Source organism: Syngnathus typhle, linkage group LG4 (assembly GCF_033458585.1).
Source record: "Syngnathus typhle isolate RoL2023-S1 ecotype Sweden linkage group LG4, RoL_Styp_1.0, whole genome shotgun sequence".
NCBI lineage: Eukaryota > Metazoa > Chordata > Actinopteri > Syngnathiformes > Syngnathidae > Syngnathus > Syngnathus typhle.
Window position 1 is genome coordinate 11,760,308 of NC_083741.1, and position 18,016 is coordinate 11,778,323.

An 18,016-nucleotide genomic window follows, 5' to 3' on the forward strand; every position below is an offset into this window, starting at 1 on the left:
CATGATGAATTGTCCTTTATCAAACATTCAAGTCTGAGAACGTCTTGTGCATGAATCATAATAATAAACCCCATGCTAGGATAAGACCATTCTGATTGTGTCTTTTAAAAAAAACATTTATATTTGTATTATATACACTATATTTGAAGATGATATATTTACTTGTAAATGGCTTTGTCAACATTACAGCTTTCTAACGACATCTGATTTTTTTTCATAAACACATAAAACATGACAACGTTAGAACAGCCTTGTCAATGTTGGTTGCTTCAATATTTACAGTATATGGCTTTTATTTTTGCATAGCAGATGACTTATGAAGTGTTTACTGGTTTTATTGAACACAAGCAGTCAAAAATTAAAAATACGCAATAGGCATTACAATTATGTCTATAGTTGTCATATACACTTTTCATGCTATGAATACAAAATGTAGCCACAATTAATGTGGTACAATAAAAGAACAAAGATGACTGTAGTTCATTATTTATGCTTTACAGGGTGTATTTGGATAAAGAGAAAATAAACATTGAAATGTATAGATATGAAATAAAAGAATGTCCATTTATGAACGCTGGGTGTGTACATTGTCCTCATGCAATGTGTAAGGAGAACAAATAATGGCTACATTAATAAAATACAAAATATTTTAAAAACAAGATGTTTATTCTTGTGGATTTAATTTGCAGTGGTATAGAAGGTGGCGGCAATAAATTGAGAGCGGTTTCCAATAATTCTCACATAGATTACTAGTCATCTAGATCAGGGATGGGAAACTCATTGTACTTTGCATACTTCAACTGACAGCAGTTCTGGTGGAGAAAAAAAATCTCAGGATTCATTGCAGCATGCGATGCCAAACTGAACTTATAAGGCAAGACATCAGTCATTAGCATTTAAGTGTGTTTAAATGTATTTGTTGAACGTGTGTCTTAATTAACTGTAGCGTTTAATCAAGTTACATGAAACTGTGACCAATACAGTACTTTTTACTCTTTTCTGAGTCATACTTGTCTAAAGTAACAGTACACATAAGTACTTCCAATTAATTATAATAATTTATTTTTTATAAATATTTAAATATCAATTTTTATATATATAATATTAAATATTGTTTTAATTTATTAATAATCTTTAACTAGTTAACCCACTTCTAGTTAAGACTAAGTCTACATGTGACTGAAAGCTACTCACATTTTGAAATATTGAAATAATTGAGGAGAATGCGATGATTGAGAGTGTAAAATGTCATCTTGTATTGTCAAGTTCTGTTAATGTGTAGTTTGTTCTGCAGCCGGCCTAACTGCATGATTATGATTGCACTCATATGAACGAGCTATAAGAGCACATTCAACTCTGCCCACATGGAACAATTTGACACTAATGAAATGAAGTTGCCCATGAAGAAGGTGAAACATCGTGCACTTCTACTTGTGTACCTGAAACGATGTGGAGCTGCTGCTTAGTGGCTCGCCCTCCACCGAGCAATGGCCATCTTCAACGTGCGATTCGGTGTAAGCAAAGTTGTGAGTAAGGGCAGGTTGGTCATGGGGCTGGAGCGGTTCTTTGTGTGGATCCACATCGTGATGGCCTCCCTCTCATATGAGTAGCCATCTATGGGCATGTGCAAAGTACACAGGATAAATGTTGGACGAACATCACTGACTCAGAACACCAACATCATCGAGACTTGCCAGGTTTGCAATGCTAGAACAATTTTCAGAAACTCGCCATGGGAATTGATGACTATAAACTGAGTATAAAACAGGGATTTACAAAACTGAAGGTTAGGGAATGTAAATATAAGTATGAAAAATGTTTTTTTTGTAAAGTATTGACTAAAATAACCACATTTCACTCAAGCACAGCGGTATCGGGATTTATGGGTTTCCGTTTTGAGCTGTCCCTTGGTTGAATTTAGTTTTTTCATAACGCTGGGAGCTCAAATCTAAGTTGCCAGTGAGTTTCGGTTACGCCGCCACTTGAGAGAAATGAACGCAAATTTGCATGGGTCAAATTTGTTTTTTTTATATTTAACTATGAAAATTTACAGTTTAAATACAACTAATTGCAAATACTGGTAATTAGCATAAATTCACAATAATTCTCACGGTTCGCAGAGATCCTAATTTTGAAAACAGTGCGCCACTGCAACATAAGATTTGAAAAATCTGTAAATTGAGGCTGCCATTTTAATTGCCAAGACAAAAAGGAAAAATATCGATCTGCCCCCTTCAAAATAATCTTCAAATAGGTGAATTTGCAAATGCCATACAAAGAATATGCTTACGTGTACCACAGTGCTTTCCCTATCTTAAATTCCCTTGTAAATTTTCCAACAATTCAGGGGAAAGTCCAACCCCTTGGACCTGTGCCTCACCAGCAGCAAGGACTGGGTCTCTCATCAACTCCCTGGTGATTGGACACAAGAACTCATCAGGAACTCCTGAACACACCAACGCATTCTTCAGCTCCTCAAGCTTTCTGAGGACTTTGGCACGTAGTCCCACTGATTCTGCACACACATACAGACACACACACACAGTCATAGTCACTGTGCTCTTATTAAATGGGAAGTGGAACAACATGACAGCTGACTTAATTCAGAAATAAGATTTGGAACATTTGCTCCTTGGGTGTTTTCAGCTTGTGAGTGAGTCAATATAGATGGAAGAACAACTGCTGACTATCTGTCCAAGTCACAGTGGAATATCAAGCAGCCAGACCTGTTTACAAGTGTGCTTAATAAAAAGGGACAGCATTTTATGATTCAAAAACACTGGAGAATTATGAAGCCAGCCATTTTATACAGACCCCGATAATCTTGCTGGTACAGTGTGCTTGCATGCACTCTGTGTTATATTCAGTAAGGAATACTCAAAGAGCTTTTATTCAGTTGAACTTCTTCCCCAATCATACAATCATTCCCATGGAGTGTGCGATGGGAAGTTATCCAATGTCAATTATGATTTATTTCCCGATTAATTCTTTTATGCCAAAACTACTTGACACCTGCGTGACTTACTACACTGAAAAAAAGTACTTGCATTTTGATTGCACATGATTAAAATGTGGGCAGCAGGCGTAATTTTCACTTCTTCAAATGGTATCTTTGTTTCACACATCCAACAAATCCAATGAAACAAAAGATTTTTCAGTGTACTCTCTAGCGAATCACATCTTCGTAGTGTCATTAATAATATTAATAGTAGTTGTCAATTACTGCACATTTTAGTCTCCCAATTATGCCAATGCTGTCCTCGTACGGTACTTGTCTTCATAAGACAATTCAGCTCACTAGTAGAATGATGAGACCTCACGAGTACTGCTATTGCCTTCCACTGGGTCTCGTATAAATACCACCGTTTCGAGAGTTGCAGCGAGCAGTTCCCACCTATGCGCAGTTCTGACAGTAGTGTCTCTTTGGTGAGAGCCAGCAGCTCAATCCCGTCAATGTTGTTGGCTCTGAACGTGTCCACCAATGCCTCCAGCCCTTCCTCCAACAGCCACACAGACACATCCTCCTCTGACCAATCACTGACCAGCATCTTGGATTGACCTGACGATGTCGATGCTGGGAGGACAAAGCAGAGTGACAGTTGAAATTTTTGCAGCCCCCCTCCTTTTATTTAAAAAGGCACAAATGTTATCTTGGAGCCATGCCGGCTACATTATGGATTCATCCTGAGAGCTTTCATTGACATTTTCGTTGACAGAGGATAAAAGCGCAGTATAAAAGGTGCAGGCAGATCGAAAGCTGACATGCACTAACTCGTAGACTCAATGTATATACGTAGACAAAACCATTGGGGAGAAGTCTGGAGCAGGCACCTTTATGGACCTTGCTTTGTACACTGGTGCACAGTCATGTAACAGAAAAAAGCCTTTACTAATTGTGTTTTTTTTAATTTATTTATTTATTTGTCTTTTAAATTAGTGAACACATACTTATCATAGGGGAGACAGTCAAGATCCACCCACCAACCCCAGAATAACAGACCGGATCATGTTTTTAAATATATAATTTTACCCTTACCACACACTGTAAACACATTTTAAACTCATTAAAACGCACTTAACCCGACTCACTAAGTCACTTCTTGTCAAAACACAGGACACGTGTGCTTTGTTGTAATAAAATTGTACAGATAATGGCTTTTAAATCTGGTTGGTAATGATGCGAAATAATTACTTTTCGTTAGTTATTTACTCCTGTGTATGTCTGTAGTTACTTTTGTATTATTTCCGCACCTACAGATTTATTTTATATCATCTCTGGCGTCAGTCAGAATCTTCATACCGGTTTAGATCATCACTTTTCAGGAGACCCCCCAAATTGAATGTTTGTTCAACCATTAACAATGCATCATCAAAGAGAGCAAGACATGTTCAACACTTTAGATTGGTCAATAATTTGTTTAAAAAAAAAAAAAGAACCTCACACATGTGGAATGAGCAATAGGATAGATTTGTTATGATAAAGTTCATGACATCTACCAAATTGTGGAGGAGGTTTCGGCCCGACACGGACAAGATATACCTGTAGATAATTGCAAGGCTCGAAATAACTTTTCATTTCAAGAGCAATTTTACTCATTCATTTGCTCATTCCTTTGAGGAGAAATATATCTGAGGAGCAATTTTTTGCAAGTGCTTCCCAAGTACAGGGATTTGATTAAACAATAAAAATATAATAACACTACAACGGGCAGAGATGTGAAATTCAGGTCCCAGAAAGTAAAAACCCTGCCAGTTTGGCTTGAGCCACAGGTGCTTGGACTCAACGGGCAGGTAACTGAGGTTATAGCTGGGTTTTCTCTTTTCTGAACCTGACATACCCAAAGTATGAATATAGGGGCTCATGCATTGACAGCTCCTAGCTGCTAGGACTAATGTGAATTGCACAATGTATTGACCTTTGACACTTCACACGTGTTGCCATGTGCTTCCCTTTGTTGCAGGGATGAGGTTACACTGTCAACACTGGTGGACCACAGGTAACAGCTTACCTTGGCACGTGGTCACAGTGAACTCTTCTGGAAGAGAGAGCATGTTTAAGATAAATGACTAAAAATAGTACATAAGACAAAGTGTGGTGAAAATATAATTGGGTCAAGATTCTGTCAGTATGCTAAGAATGTCAAATGGTATAAAATCAAGACAATAGACCGATGGGAATAGTAAAATGGAACAAATGTTGATATAAAGCTTACCAGGCAATGATTTCCCAGCTGAGATGCAGCAAAGCCGGTATGAAAAAGACAGAGAGACGACAATGAAAACTAAAAAAAATCATGATAAGTAGTTTGTGCTCCTCTAACCATGGCCACTGCATCCATCTTCCACTCTCCAGATGTTCACCGTCTTGTCCATGGATCCTGTGGCTATTAATGGTGAGGTTGGAGAGAAGGAACACGCAGTCACGTACCTGCGGCAGAGGATGATCATCATTGCTCCTCAGCAATCAGCAAAATAAATATACATATTGGCTTTCTCCACGTAGTGCAGAAAATGTAAGTACTGAATGCTAAGAAACGTGGTCTAAAGGCTATTGTGCAATGAATGACATTTGGAATTTGCTTTGCATGTTATTGGTAAAACTATATGTTATATTATTTATATATGTGAATATTCACCCATTTTGCAACATTTTGATTTGTGCAGTGATTTTTGTGAAATAATTAATGTTCTAATTTTCCATTGGAGTATCCCTCAACAAGACCAGAGTTGGCACAAGTAGGCTTGATGGATATTACAGGACAGTCACGCTATCCACAATCCACTCATGGCTGGACCAAAACAAGACAGACAATACAATTGGAATACAAATATGATTGGAATTTGATTTGTGTGATTAAATCTACTGTATAAGCTTTGCATCTCGGAAGACCCACCTCTTATGCTGATTCAATGTGTAAAGCAACACAGCATTTTTCTACAAAGGCAAAAAGAAAAACAATGTGTATTAATAAATATAACGATACATAAGAGTCACCATAATGTACAAGGTGTCGAATATGCAAAATATAACCTTTGCTTCTCATGCCTAAAATAAATAATTATGACTTTTGAGGTCTGCACAATAAATGATCTCAACATTACATTACAGTAGATCAAAATTGAAAACTTTGCTCCTCAAACAAAGTCATGGATTATCAAAATTGCTTCACAACGACAAAAAAAATATTTTGAGCCTTGGATTTTTGGGGAGTATTTTAAGTGACTTTTTGGGCGAGTGGCGAGTTGCGAGTATGAGAGGGAATTGTTATTTTCAGCCTATTCGTCACCTCATACTAATCAACTTGAACATTGAACTCACTGCGTCATACACTGTCACTGTTTTGTCCACAGAGCTGTGGAATTAAAACAAAAATGTTGAGTGAGTTTTAGATGTTCACTAATAAATTGATCGATGTCACCCTCCAGTGGTCATATCCTTCAAAGTCATTCTATTTATCTTGTGACGTCATCCGGTGTAAATGATTAAACTAGCCTGGAGATAATAAACTCCATTGTCATTGTGACTTCTCAAAAGGATGACCATACTGTTGGGCCACAAAATGTAACAAATTCTCCACCCTCCTTCCTACCCTGAGACAAGCAGTTGTCCATCTGAGGAGTATGCACATGTGAGGACTGGAGCTGACTGGCCAGTCAATGTATGCAGAAGTTGCATCTTAAAGGCTACAAAAGAGAGAAAGGTCCTGAATGGCAAAGAATCCCGGCGAGACCTCGAGTGTGTATTGGGCATTTTTCCGCTGTGGTTTACCTCCAGAACGCTTGTTCAGGGCCCATATCTTTACATGACTGTCCTGTCCACATGACGCCAAGTGGAACTGTACAACTTGACTGTCTGCAAGACAATCAGAATTGGAAGGTCATTGAATACGTTGTGGTTCACCAAGCTGACCTAAGCCATTCTCTGTCTCAATTACAACCTTCTGATGGCGACATCTTGTATATACTACGTCAATGAAATAAAATGACAACAAGTTTGTCTGACCGCTGAGGATGCTGGGAGCGAAGGCGCAGCAGGTGACGCCGAGGTCGTGAGCGTTCTTTTGGGCGTGGAGCTGGTTCATATCCAAGTCCCACACGCGGAGGTGCCCGTAGGTGGAACCGGTGACAAACATCTGGCCGCATGGGCTGAACGAGCACGCCACCATTGATGTGTCACTCACGCAGCTGGTCCTTCACAAACAGTAGATGCTTTTAGACCCCTTGCACACTATTTATTCACGTTTTTAACAGGGGACGCTTGAAGCACCTTTAGTGAAAATCCACAATATACAGTAATTAAACCTTATAAGAACATTGTATATAGTTTTAAACAAAAGATAGGGTTTGGTCATGTGATGTTGGCAAGCTGTGAAAAAAAATTCTATTATTTCTCAGTACTACAGATTTTCAGCTATAGTGGGTGGGTCTGTAATGTATCCTTTGCAATAAATTTGGTTTCGTAATACTAACAAACCTGCGGAGCTGTTTGGATGGGAAATCCCATAGAGCCAAAGAGCCATCAGATGCACCCGAAATCAGATGGGTGGAGTCCGGAGACAGCACACAGATCCTAACGGGGCTGCGGCCAGGATGTTGCAGAACGGCCTCAATCTCTCCGGTGGCCATGGACCACACCAAGGTGGTGGCATCTGTGGAACACGAGGCAAGGAACTGTCCACAGGGGCTGAAGCAGCAGCAGTGGACACTGTAGCCGTGTCCTTCCAGCGGCGAGAAGGCCAGCTCAGAGAAATCCCGGGTGTTGTACACCCTCACGGTCTTGTCTCCGGAACATGTGGCTAACAGTTGTGCAGAGAACGCGCACCAGTTGACATCATCTCGATGGTCTTGTAAAGTGCAAATCAGGGACATCATTTGGAGAGATGGTCCTACACTGCCAGAAAAAAAATCAAGACATAAACATTTTGGTGATTTTTCTTTCTAATTTAGACTGTTGTCCGGTGATCAGGAGGTTGACACTTGATTCTAGTCCACTTTCCTTTCAGCTTTTCCCCTCAGGGGTCGCCCCAGCAAACTATCTGTTTACTATCTCACCCTATCCTGTGCATCCTCTTCTCTCACCTCAACTAACTTCATGTCCTCATTCACTCCAATCCACAAATCTCTTCTTCATCTCTGCCACCTCCAGCTCTTTTCCCCAGTGCCACTGCATCGCTGGTCTCACCACTGTCTTGCACACTTCATTTTTACTGATACTCTTTAATCACACATCACCCCTGACACTTTTCTCCACCCATTCCACCCTGCTTGGATGCGCTTCTTCACCTCTTTTCCACAATCTCTGTTGCTCTGGACTGTTGACCCAAAGTACTTAAAATCCTCTACTTTCTGGATCTCTACTCCCTGTAGCCTCACCATTCCACTTGGATCGCTCTCATTCACATGCATGTATTGTCTTCTTTCAGCTAATCTTCATTCCTCTCCTTTCCAGGGCCTACCTCCACCTTTCTAGACTTCCCTCCACCATGCTCCCTACTCTCACTACAGATCAAAATGTCATCTGCAAATATGATGGTCCATGGAGATTCCTGTCTGATATGATTATGTTTAATAATTATGTCTTGACATAACTGATTTTTTTCCAATGTGATTACAAAGAATTCCACATACATACATTTTATTTATTATTATTAAACATTTCAGCATTCAGACATGGTTTATCCAGAAATTGCACTTCTAGGGACATTATAAAATTCTGCGGTGCCCATTGTTCCCTCCTCAACAACTCTATCCTGTGTTTCAGTTCACTTTAAAATAAACATTGTATTATATTTGATGGTCGCAGACGCATTCGTTCTTACGAGTGCCGTTGGTTCAATTGTCTTAGTAGCGAGGACAAATTCTGACCTGTCACTAGATGTCACTTATGAATTAAATGCTAAAACAGTTTCACATAGACGATCGAACTAACCCTAAACTTAAACAAAAATAATCCTAATAGATGGATTTATTATAGTAAATCCAGAAATATCACATAGCCAAAAAAAAAACACGCTAAAGAATACACGGAAGCGAATTCATAATGTGTCATAATTCAAGTCAATAAATGTTCGCCTCCACAACGTAATGTCAAGACCTGTATTTATCAAATAGTAAAATGTTTGCTTACCCACCTGATGTTACCGTTTTTGTTCAGGCTTGAGGGTTGGTTCCGCTTACTTCCTGTTTACAATTTTCTGTGCCGTCATAAATGACGTCACGTACTTGACGCGTTTCCCTTGCATGTTTGCTGGTCCCACGTTGCAACGTGACACTTGCGCAAGGACGATACCCCCAAATGTACTCGATTCAATTAAAACTAATAAAAATACTTGTTCAATTACCGTACTTAAGTAGAATTTCAATTGAACGCTTACACTCCGTATCTAAATTAGAGAGGAGCTTTAAGTGTAAGTGTGTGTGTGTGTGTGTGTGTGTGTGTGTGTGTGTGTGTGTGTGTGTGTGTGTGTGTGTGTGTGTGTGTGTGTGTGTGTGTGTGTGTGTCAGACTGCATTGAATGTACCGTGGTTTGGCAATCTTTTGCATTATGACGTGCATTAACAGTTGGCAGCCAGTGACCTCATTAATGTCTATAAAAGGCACACATGCATATTCAGTTTTTTATTCTAGTCAGTGTTACTTCATTATATTATCGACAACTGCTTGCTGTTAATAAAGGTTGTCGAATGATATGGTTTTGCATGGTCATATTTTGTATATAATACATTTGGGATCGGGAGACATCCGATGAGGGCCCTCCATTTTTTTTACTTAGGGCCCCAATAGGCCCTGCTGCAATATTACTCCTTAACAGCTTGTAAATAAATGCTCTTGATTTGGGACCGCAACCGAAAATAATTAGGGAGGAAAAAGAGTTGTCCCAAATGACGCAATCATTGCTGGAATGGTCTGATTGGGTAAATTTGGAGTCTCTCCCCAGTAATGTGCAAATGTGGATATGTGAGAATATTACATCTGGTGCAGAAGAACAATGCACTATTCTTTGCATTCAAACAATTAGTGCCAGGAAAACATTACTCAAAGAAAACCAGTCCAAGCATTTTACGTTGAAAAACATCCTTTTAATAGGTCCGTGCCACACACTAGTGAAAAATAAAGCTCCTACAAAAGAATGATACTTTTATTCCACATTATCTTAAATAAAGTAACTTCAAGTACTTTTTGACTTGGTACAAAAAAATCTAGCTGCCTCCATCAGGCCACAACACACAGCAAGGTTCAACACAGTGGTTACAAATGGCCTTTAGGTCCTCTGGCAGATGGTGAGGAAATGCGTCACGGATGCATCGATCAATGCTTGTTCCTTTTTTCTTTTCAACGGGTGAGGAATGATGTCTGTGTCATTGTCCAACTTTGGAGGCCTTGTTGGATTAAAATCATATTTAAAAAACAAAAACATGTCATAAAAACAAACAAAAACAATAACATCCCCTACATGCCCCTGTTGGAAGGGTAGGCACTACCAAGATTAAGGATACCACAGTGTTTGCAGAGGATATGTATATACTGTACAAACAATATTTATCATGTTTTCATCACGTTCACTAAAATAGAATGCTACAATCATTCTAAGGCATAAACAATATCTTAATATTCTTAAACCATTTGTACACATTGTTTCAAACAAGACAAAATATTGACATTAATAAACAGTATATACACACAAATCACCAATTGAACTGTCCCTCTGCTGTTCCTGTGAATAATTGAAAAATTGAAGACAGTCCTCTGACGCCCAAAGTACTGAACAGTGTAAACAGCTTTTTCTTCTTGGCATTGTTTGATATTTGGGTGATGAAAGAAAAAAAAAAGAAAACAAAAATTAGAACACAGACACATTCCTTTTTCGATTCAAAGCAGTTACACAGAGTCTTCCTTTTCATAGAAAATGAAGTGGACCTTGATTTCATAAATAATTATTACAAAATTAAATACATTCACTATAATACGATTAAATAACAAAACCAAAATATATTTACAGGTAGTGGAAAGTATTCTAGCGCAGACACATCAGTGAGGATTCTTTCAGTGCAGTGTTCTGACACAGGGAGTGGTATTGCACTACGGTACCCCATTTCTCTGGGAGTCTTTGGGGTTTTGGATCCCTGTTGTAATAAATCCAGCGCAGTTTGTGTAACAACTCGGATTTCAAGATGGCATCCGTCTCTCCTGCTGGCAAAGCCGCATTCTACCCCCAAGAATGAAATGAAAACCTGGTGCCCCGATATGAAAAGTAGAATGGGTTTGTTTAATGAGGATGAGGAAAATGCCGTTGTTGTTGTTGTTGTTTTAACTTTGAATTTAGTTTGTTTGTTTCAGAAGCTCAGTCCAGCGCTTCTCAAAGAACTTCCTCATGTTATGACCAGCTCGACCGATGTCGGAATTGTCCTCATTAAACCTTTCGCAGTTGTCAAACACCAAATTGACGTCAATGATGAAAGTCTCCAGGTTTTGATACCTGTGATCAGACAAGGACAAAACAGTGTGAGGCAAGGGCAAAATGCATAAACTGAAGATTGCTGAATAGCTTGATGCTAAGATGTCCTGAATGAGTGGAATTCTTTCAAAACATTTGATTCAAATGGTCAGATAATCAAATCAGCAAGATCTCCAGAAGCTGGATAACAATTCTGATCATTTGAATCAAGTGTGTTGCAACAGGGAGACATAGAAAAGATGCAGGACACTGCTTGTATAGTTATTAGGCATTCCTGAGCCTGCTACTGTCGAATAATGCAAGGACGGCAATTGTGCTAAAAGACAGGGAAACTCACTGGCTGCTCACGAGCTTCTCACGTATGGTGGAGAAATCCATGGGCTTTTTGATGACCTTCTTATAGCCAGGGACTGACTTGAGGTTGACAGGCGTCAGGAAAGGCCAGGCGTCTTGATGTCGCTCCAGCTCAGCAAGGAGAACCCTGGTCAAGTCAATACACACTTTATTACAAAGATGAATACATAAAAGGTCATTTTCAAGGTTATTTCCAAGATGTGTATGGTGCAAAAAGACTGGAATTAGAAGGGTTCAAAAATATAATTGAACGGATATTTTATGCTCATAACACAAACCAATCTTGGTCAAAAACGTTCTGGAGTAGCAGAAGCAATTATCATAAAAACAAGAATCTAAGACTATAATTGTTGGCCATGATGAACAAGCAAGAGTGAGTCAAAGTAGCAATAATGAAGTCCATACTACCTGCATAAACCCAGGTCTCTGTTGTTGTCTCGAGCGGTCTTGGCTCTTTTGACACATACGGGACTCTCCTGATTTGGTCCCGGCAGAGCGGTTGAGGCCTCCTCACTCTTTCTATTGCGACTGTTGTCTTTTGAGCTTTTCTTGGGCGTGCTGCCGGCGCTGGCCGGGTCGTCCTCAGACACGTCCCCGTTTCCGGCATGCTTCCCATTCTTCTTAGACTCGCCACCTTTCTTATTTGCACCCACGCTGGATGCGACTGGCCTGCATGGAGGTTTCTTGTTTTTGGGAGTTGGACCACTTGCCTGGATAGAGTGGATACAATTTTCTCGAGATTTAGTACGGCATGACATTCCTGCACGCTAACTTTCGCATACTCCTTGGACAACACTATATGTTACTAATGAAGCAAAGCAGTTGATATCTGCGCACTACAAGTAGTATTAGAGAGGCAATAAATGTTAACAATGAATAAGTTCCAATCTATCCAGCTTGAGGTTGGACAAGCTGGCCGGTAGTGGCACTAGCAGTCGTTCTACTACAGTGGGGGGCTGAATGCAAGAGTTGTATTAAGGCAGATGGATGATACCTTAGTTATGCAGGCCGGGCAGTACCAGTCTCCCTCAGGGATGCTGGTGATTTTGGGCTTGTGACAGTAAGTGTGGCAGCCTTTGTCGCAGCCGTCACAGAGAAGCAGGAGGTCCTCGTTGTCTCCCTTCCTGCATATCTGACAGTACTGAACAACGAGTGCATCCGTTAAAAGCAAATACGCATGCTGTGGTCGTTATTGCAGCACATGATCCTTATCTTCTGCTTGCAGGTGATAAGAAGTAACAAAGTACAAATAGAGTCCTTCTGCTCACCACTTTCATGATGGAGCGCTCCCAAGCGATGGACTTCTGTAGTTGCTGGATACACATGGCTAGCTGGGCGGCACTGCGCACTTCGATCAGGGCCTTCCTCCACACCTTCATACCGTGGGCCACCTCCTCTTCGCCACTGTTAATGGATAATAAGCAATGGCGACAATGAGAGCCGCCACACACAACCAAATACTTGGCACAATAAATAATATACAAGAAGACGGCAACATATCAGTTCAACCAGGCACCAACAAGACAGCAGAGCTTCAGCCCGCCAAGCATTAACATTGTGGGGAGTGTGCGACACCACTGGCAAGAGGTTACACTGACTTTGTCACTTCAAGGGACATTCATGCAAAAAGGAGTGAACGGATGAAACTTGCGTAAGTGTATGCGGGAGAGTAGTAGACCAAAGCCAAAGTTACTGATGCACAACACCATGCAGATGACTGTAGAAAACACAGGAAATACCACTCCCCCTCGGGACAAAAATGCACAAAATTAATGAAGAAAATAAAAAGCGATAAGCCACCATCAACAGTCTGCGGTGAAAGGACCCAGACTGTGAGGGGTCGTCAGGGACGTCGTTCAGGATTACTTTGTACACAAATTTGCATGCTCTCAAACATGTGACACTCTTATGCCCACTACCCTAATGCATATTTCAGTATGAGAGTAGGATATGTGTACCTTTGGTATTGCAAAAATGTTTTCAGTGTAAAAATTATTTGCAGGAGGGGGGGGGGGGGGGGAAATCAGGGTGTGTGTGACAATATCGCCGTTGTGTGCAGTAGTGTATATGTGAGTTTTTCAGCATCAACTTTTTATGCGTGAATGAGTGAAAATAAAAAAACAAACCAGCATGGACTGTGTGGGTGGGTATCAGCATTACTATATGTATGAGAGGATTTCAGTAGTGTTTTAGGTGCCTGCGTGAAAGGCAATATGAACGACGTCCCCAGCTGCCCTCCATTCAATACCCTGAACTTTGGAGCCATACGGGAAAGCACACACAGACAGATGAGAGGGTCTTAATGTGAGAGCGGGGTAGCTTTCGGTTGGAGAGATGACCTACCCTTCCCTGTCAGCACTAGCGGATGGTGCGGGGGCAGGGACAGTGACCGTACCCACATTATCCAGCCTGATCTGAATGGTGGTACCTAAGGGGCTCCTCAGGTACCTTCTCTCGATGTTGCGCTCCAGATTGGCCAGACGGGTCACGGCTATGTCCAGAGGGTTGTCTGGGTGACGCATCACCCCGCCCTTCTCCCCCCTCTCCTCGGGATGATCCTTGCCGTCCTTGTCTCCCCCGTTTGCTGATGAGGGGCCCGATTTGGAGAAGGGTTTGTGCTCGTAATACACCAGATCTTCCCTCTCGGACTGGGGGTCAGGATGGGTCCAGCCCTGGTAGAGGAAATTGGGATGCTCGCGACTGAGTATTAAAATCACCCGATGGTACCAAAACATGTTTGGGCTATTTGACAGAAATGTCGTATCATTAAGTGTTGAAGAGTTCTGGTTGGTTTTGAAAACTTTCACTTTTAACTGACGTTTTTCTTTTTAGTCACTACTTCAGCATGTAGCTTTTACCACAACAAGGTTTTCCTATTAGGTCACTCACGTCGTATTTTTTGTGTCTTATAAATCAAAGTGACTTGCTACATAACTGCTGCTCATCTGTGACACAGTAAAAAATAAAGCCACAAGTCTTAATTAATGATATAAATAAGAAGGGTATGTAGGACTTTACCAGCGACCTGTTTTGCCAAATGTAGAAGCCGAACGTATCACGTTAAAATGCGAAAACGATTGCGTCTATTGTGTTAAAAGATGATCTTGGACGTTTTTTTTTCTGTCTGAGCAGCAATATGCTTCCCTAGCTACATACCTTGACCTGCAGGCTGGCAGCAGTGACCTTCCTTTCGAGTTCCTCCACCTGCTGGAGCACGGCTATGTCCATCTCCATAGCCTGCTCCTCCACACACCAGCCTCGTACCGACTCCACGCTGACCTGGCTCTCCTCCAGCTCCCGTAGCTCGATCATGGCCACTAGATGGATATATGCAGACTTCCATCAACAACATGGAATGCCAAGATATAAACTTTCTGTTGACTTTTTACAGCAATTATATGAATCCAGTTAATTCTGCAGGTTTATAATTAGCGTAACATGTTCATTAGATGTGAGTGTAAATCTCGCAGCTTTCATTTTTCTATTTAAATATAGTGATACCTTGAGATGCACGTATTCATTGACCATGCTTGTTACTCAAAACAATAATTGTCTTTCAAATTCAAACAATCGTATTTCAAATGAGTTTCCCAAAACGAAAAATGGCATTTCAAGATTAACACTGACGTCACTCTAGTAACATACTTTAAAGGGAGTGTTCAATGTGCTGTTTTGCGGCGCTTACCATCTCTGTGTTTAATGCAGACTTGAGGGATGATTTCGATATATTTCTGCACCTGCCTCTGGAGGCCTTTCTCCCTGATACCTCGGCTGTGGAGAGCAGCGACCAGCGCCCGCAGCTCCTCGACGTCAGATATACGCCACCAACCGCTCAACATGTCTAAAAGAGATCAACACAATCAGTGTTAGTGAGCGCAGGTTTACCACCAATCTCATTTTCACTCAACTACATATACTGTACAGAAAAATTGCCCCTAATCCCGTGGTATTTTCAGTGGTGCTCTCAATAATTTTTTTTCCAGATATCATCAGACTCACCCTCTGGGATAGGTTGAGGTGTGTGGTGGTCAAGAGATTTTGGAATCTCCAGGGCAGGAGGAGAGGGCATGGATGAACTTTTCTCAAGACGAGGTAGAGGTGATTCACTCTTGCTGGACACACTCGCTGCCGTGTTGCCCTCCACAGAATGGCCCAACATGGGATTGGGGCTGTTGCACAGAGGCAAGCTGGGATTTATCATGCCACTCGGCCAGCTCCCCAAAGACACTCCAAGTAATGAAACGCCCGGCTTTGGCTGGGAATAAAACAGAAGGATTTTGGATTAGAGCCACACACAAAGAAAGTCCAGGTAACTCCTCAGTTTCTTTCAATCGGGATTATCACCAACATAAAGTTAACCTATTATGCCAGAATTTTGCAACCCTACTCTGAGGCAGTGCTGCCACCTAGGGGTATGCACAGCACACAACACTTTTAGTTACACCTGCAGTCATCGCCACAGTCAAGGTAGTTCAGTGTCAAACATTTTCTCTATTTTACAATTATATATGTTATGCCTGCAAGTATTTTAAATTACTGCGTGTTTAACAGGTGCGTTGCAATAGGTTTAAATACGTGTAGGATGGGTGAAACTATTTGGAGATTGTTTTCAATATGATATTGACAGCGCAGATTTTCACTTACTATGAGGGATATGTTGATAATTAAGTTAAAAACTATACGGAAGTTTGAGATGTAAGATGTGAAGGTCCCATTTACGAGCAAACCTTCAATTTTGCCAATGAATGATATATAGTGGCCTCACCTGCAGTGCTGAGAGAGGGTAGGTGAGAAGGCCGGCCGGGTGGTGCGGGCTGACTGAAGCAGACGCCGCAGAAGGAGTGAGAGGGAGGGCAGGTGACGCTGGAGGAGATCTGGGCTTGCTGGGTGTGGAGGACGCCTGGGGAGTGGCATCGAGAGCCCCGGGAGGGGTCGTCGTGAGGGAAGAAAGGTCGCAGGGGTTGCGAGGGAGCAGGCTGAACCAGTGCCCGCTCCTCTCGGTCAGAACCCGAAGCAGTTGGTCGTTGGGCTGGAGGGAGAGTTGCTGGGATGGAGTTGAGGAAGAGGCCGGAGGAGTGTTCCCCGGGCTTTCACGCAGGACCGGAGGGCAATGGGCGGAGAGGGAGGTCGAGATCAGCCCGGGCACATTTGAAGTGTCCTGACTGACAACCACAGCTGTTTTTGCCGCTGTGGGCTCAGAGGTATTGCGAGAGGGGGAGTATGACGTCACGTTATTTGTAGCAATAGGAGAACGCGTACGGTTGTCATTCTCTCCAACGTGAGGGCTCCCCTGGTCCTCCGCCTTTACTCTTTCTCTGGGGGCACCAGGACAAAGTTGAGACACATAAGCTTGTTGTTGGTAGAAGGTGATTGGGGAGTCCTTCCTCTCTTTGTGCTCGTTCCCCTCTTCCTTCTGTTGTTGCAAGCCATGTGCAAGGCCAGAATGTGAGACAGGTTTGTCCTTCTCCAGTTCGATCTCCTGAGGTTCGTCTTTGACCTTGACCTCCTCTGCTGCTTTTCTACGCCTCTGTCGCTCCTCCTCTAGTTCCTCTGGAGCTGCATGAAAGAGAAGACAATGACATAAGTCTTTGAAGACTTTGAAGGTTGAAAATAGAAAGGATGAATGCATATTTTACACTACTGACAAGTCCTGAAAATGTATTTAGAGAAACATAATTGTTGAGATGGTAGTCAAATCTAACAAGGTTGCCATCAGACCAGCATTGTACAGTAATTACCTTCTCCACTCTCCATGGCTTCAATGAAAACCCCTCCACAATGGGGAAGTACCCAGTATCGACGGCGGTACCGATCTTGGCCATACATCATAGAGCGCAGGGAATGGGATATTTCAAACAGCTTTCTTCTCGTCTGGTGATGTTGCTGCAGTAAGACAGAGCATTCAGTTGGACATTCACTTTGGAAATTCAAAGTGTACTGCAAGTTCATAATTGAGCAACCAAACATTTTCCGATGCAAAATAAAAACATAGCATATGCATAACTTCATATTTTGCATTTACCTTTATACAACCAACATATATCTTCCAATTACCAATGAAGGAAATGAATAAAAGTAACAATACCTTAACTAACTTCTCAATCTGCTTTTCTAACTCTTCCACACTTGTGGCTTGGTCAACTTCATCCTGACACAACAGAACGCAATTCAGCTATTCTCCAAAGTTATTAATCCATTGATATATCA

At 41.5% G+C, this 18,016-nt stretch overlaps 2 protein-coding genes across 14 annotated transcripts in view; both read right to left on the minus strand.

Annotated features, from left to right (window-relative positions):
- Positions 1–260: 260 nt before the first annotated feature.
- Positions 261–9,272, minus strand: wdsub1 (WD repeat, sterile alpha motif and U-box domain containing 1). 5 transcript variants are annotated; one of them, XM_061276635.1, is made up of 13 exons: positions 9,132–9,272; positions 7,475–7,891; positions 7,004–7,191; positions 6,770–6,853; positions 6,591–6,684; positions 6,320–6,353; positions 5,895–5,935; positions 5,322–5,428; positions 5,214–5,231; positions 5,010–5,033; positions 3,395–3,574; positions 2,381–2,515; positions 261–1,614 (listed from the first exon to the last, which is right to left on the minus strand). In XM_061276635.1, exons 2-13 carry the CDS (start codon positions 7,870–7,872, stop codon positions 1,463–1,465), a joined length of 1,455 nt encoding a protein of 484 aa, XP_061132619.1. In that variant the 5' UTR covers positions 7,873–7,891; positions 9,132–9,272; the 3' UTR covers positions 261–1,462. The 5 variants fall into 5 exon arrangements, with proteins under 5 accessions (XP_061132619.1, XP_061132615.1, XP_061132617.1 ...); XM_061276631.1 differs by having other exon boundaries at positions 5,010–5,036; XM_061276633.1 differs by having other exon boundaries at positions 5,010–5,036; positions 7,475–7,886; positions 9,132–9,216.
- Positions 9,273–10,057: 785 nt separating this feature from the next.
- Positions 10,058–18,016, minus strand: part of baz2ba (bromodomain adjacent to zinc finger domain, 2Ba) — a 74,303-nt gene continuing 66,344 nt past the window's right edge. For 5 of the 9 annotated variants that reach the window (XM_061275954.1, XM_061275952.1, XM_061275950.1 and 2 more), the window contains 12 exons: positions 17,895–17,957; positions 17,548–17,692; positions 16,575–17,365; positions 15,809–16,064; positions 15,495–15,650; positions 14,966–15,126; positions 14,153–14,481; positions 13,078–13,213; positions 12,804–12,950; positions 12,218–12,519; positions 11,793–11,936; positions 10,058–11,476 (listed from right to left, as the gene is read on the minus strand). In XM_061275954.1, the coding sequence (XP_061131938.1) occupies positions 11,320–11,476; positions 11,793–11,936; positions 12,218–12,519; positions 12,804–12,950; positions 13,078–13,213; positions 14,153–14,481; positions 14,966–15,126; positions 15,495–15,650; positions 15,809–16,064; positions 16,575–17,365; positions 17,548–17,692; positions 17,895–17,957 (2,787 nt within the window). In that variant the 3' untranslated portion in view covers positions 10,058–11,319. The remainder of the gene's footprint in view (positions 11,477–11,792; positions 11,937–12,217; positions 12,520–12,803; positions 12,951–13,077; positions 13,214–14,152; positions 14,482–14,965; positions 15,127–15,494; positions 15,651–15,808; positions 16,065–16,574; positions 17,366–17,547; positions 17,693–17,894; positions 17,958–18,016) is intronic. The other 4 variants (XM_061275957.1, XM_061275955.1, XM_061275958.1 and 1 more) reach the window with 1 other exon arrangement.

Coding starts and splice junctions, on each gene's coding strand:
- wdsub1 (XM_061276631.1), bottom strand. CDS start 7,872: ATGATGTCCCTGATTTGCACTTTACAAGACCATCGAGATGATGTCAAC. Junction 6,685..6,769: donor CCTGAACAAGCGTTCTGGAG/GTAAACCACAGC, acceptor TCTCTTTTGTAG/CCTTTAAGATGCAACTTCTG. Junction 5,936..6,319: donor CAGTGACAGTGTATGACGCA/GTGAGTTCAATG, acceptor TTGCCTTTGTAG/AAAAATGCTGTGTTGCTTTA.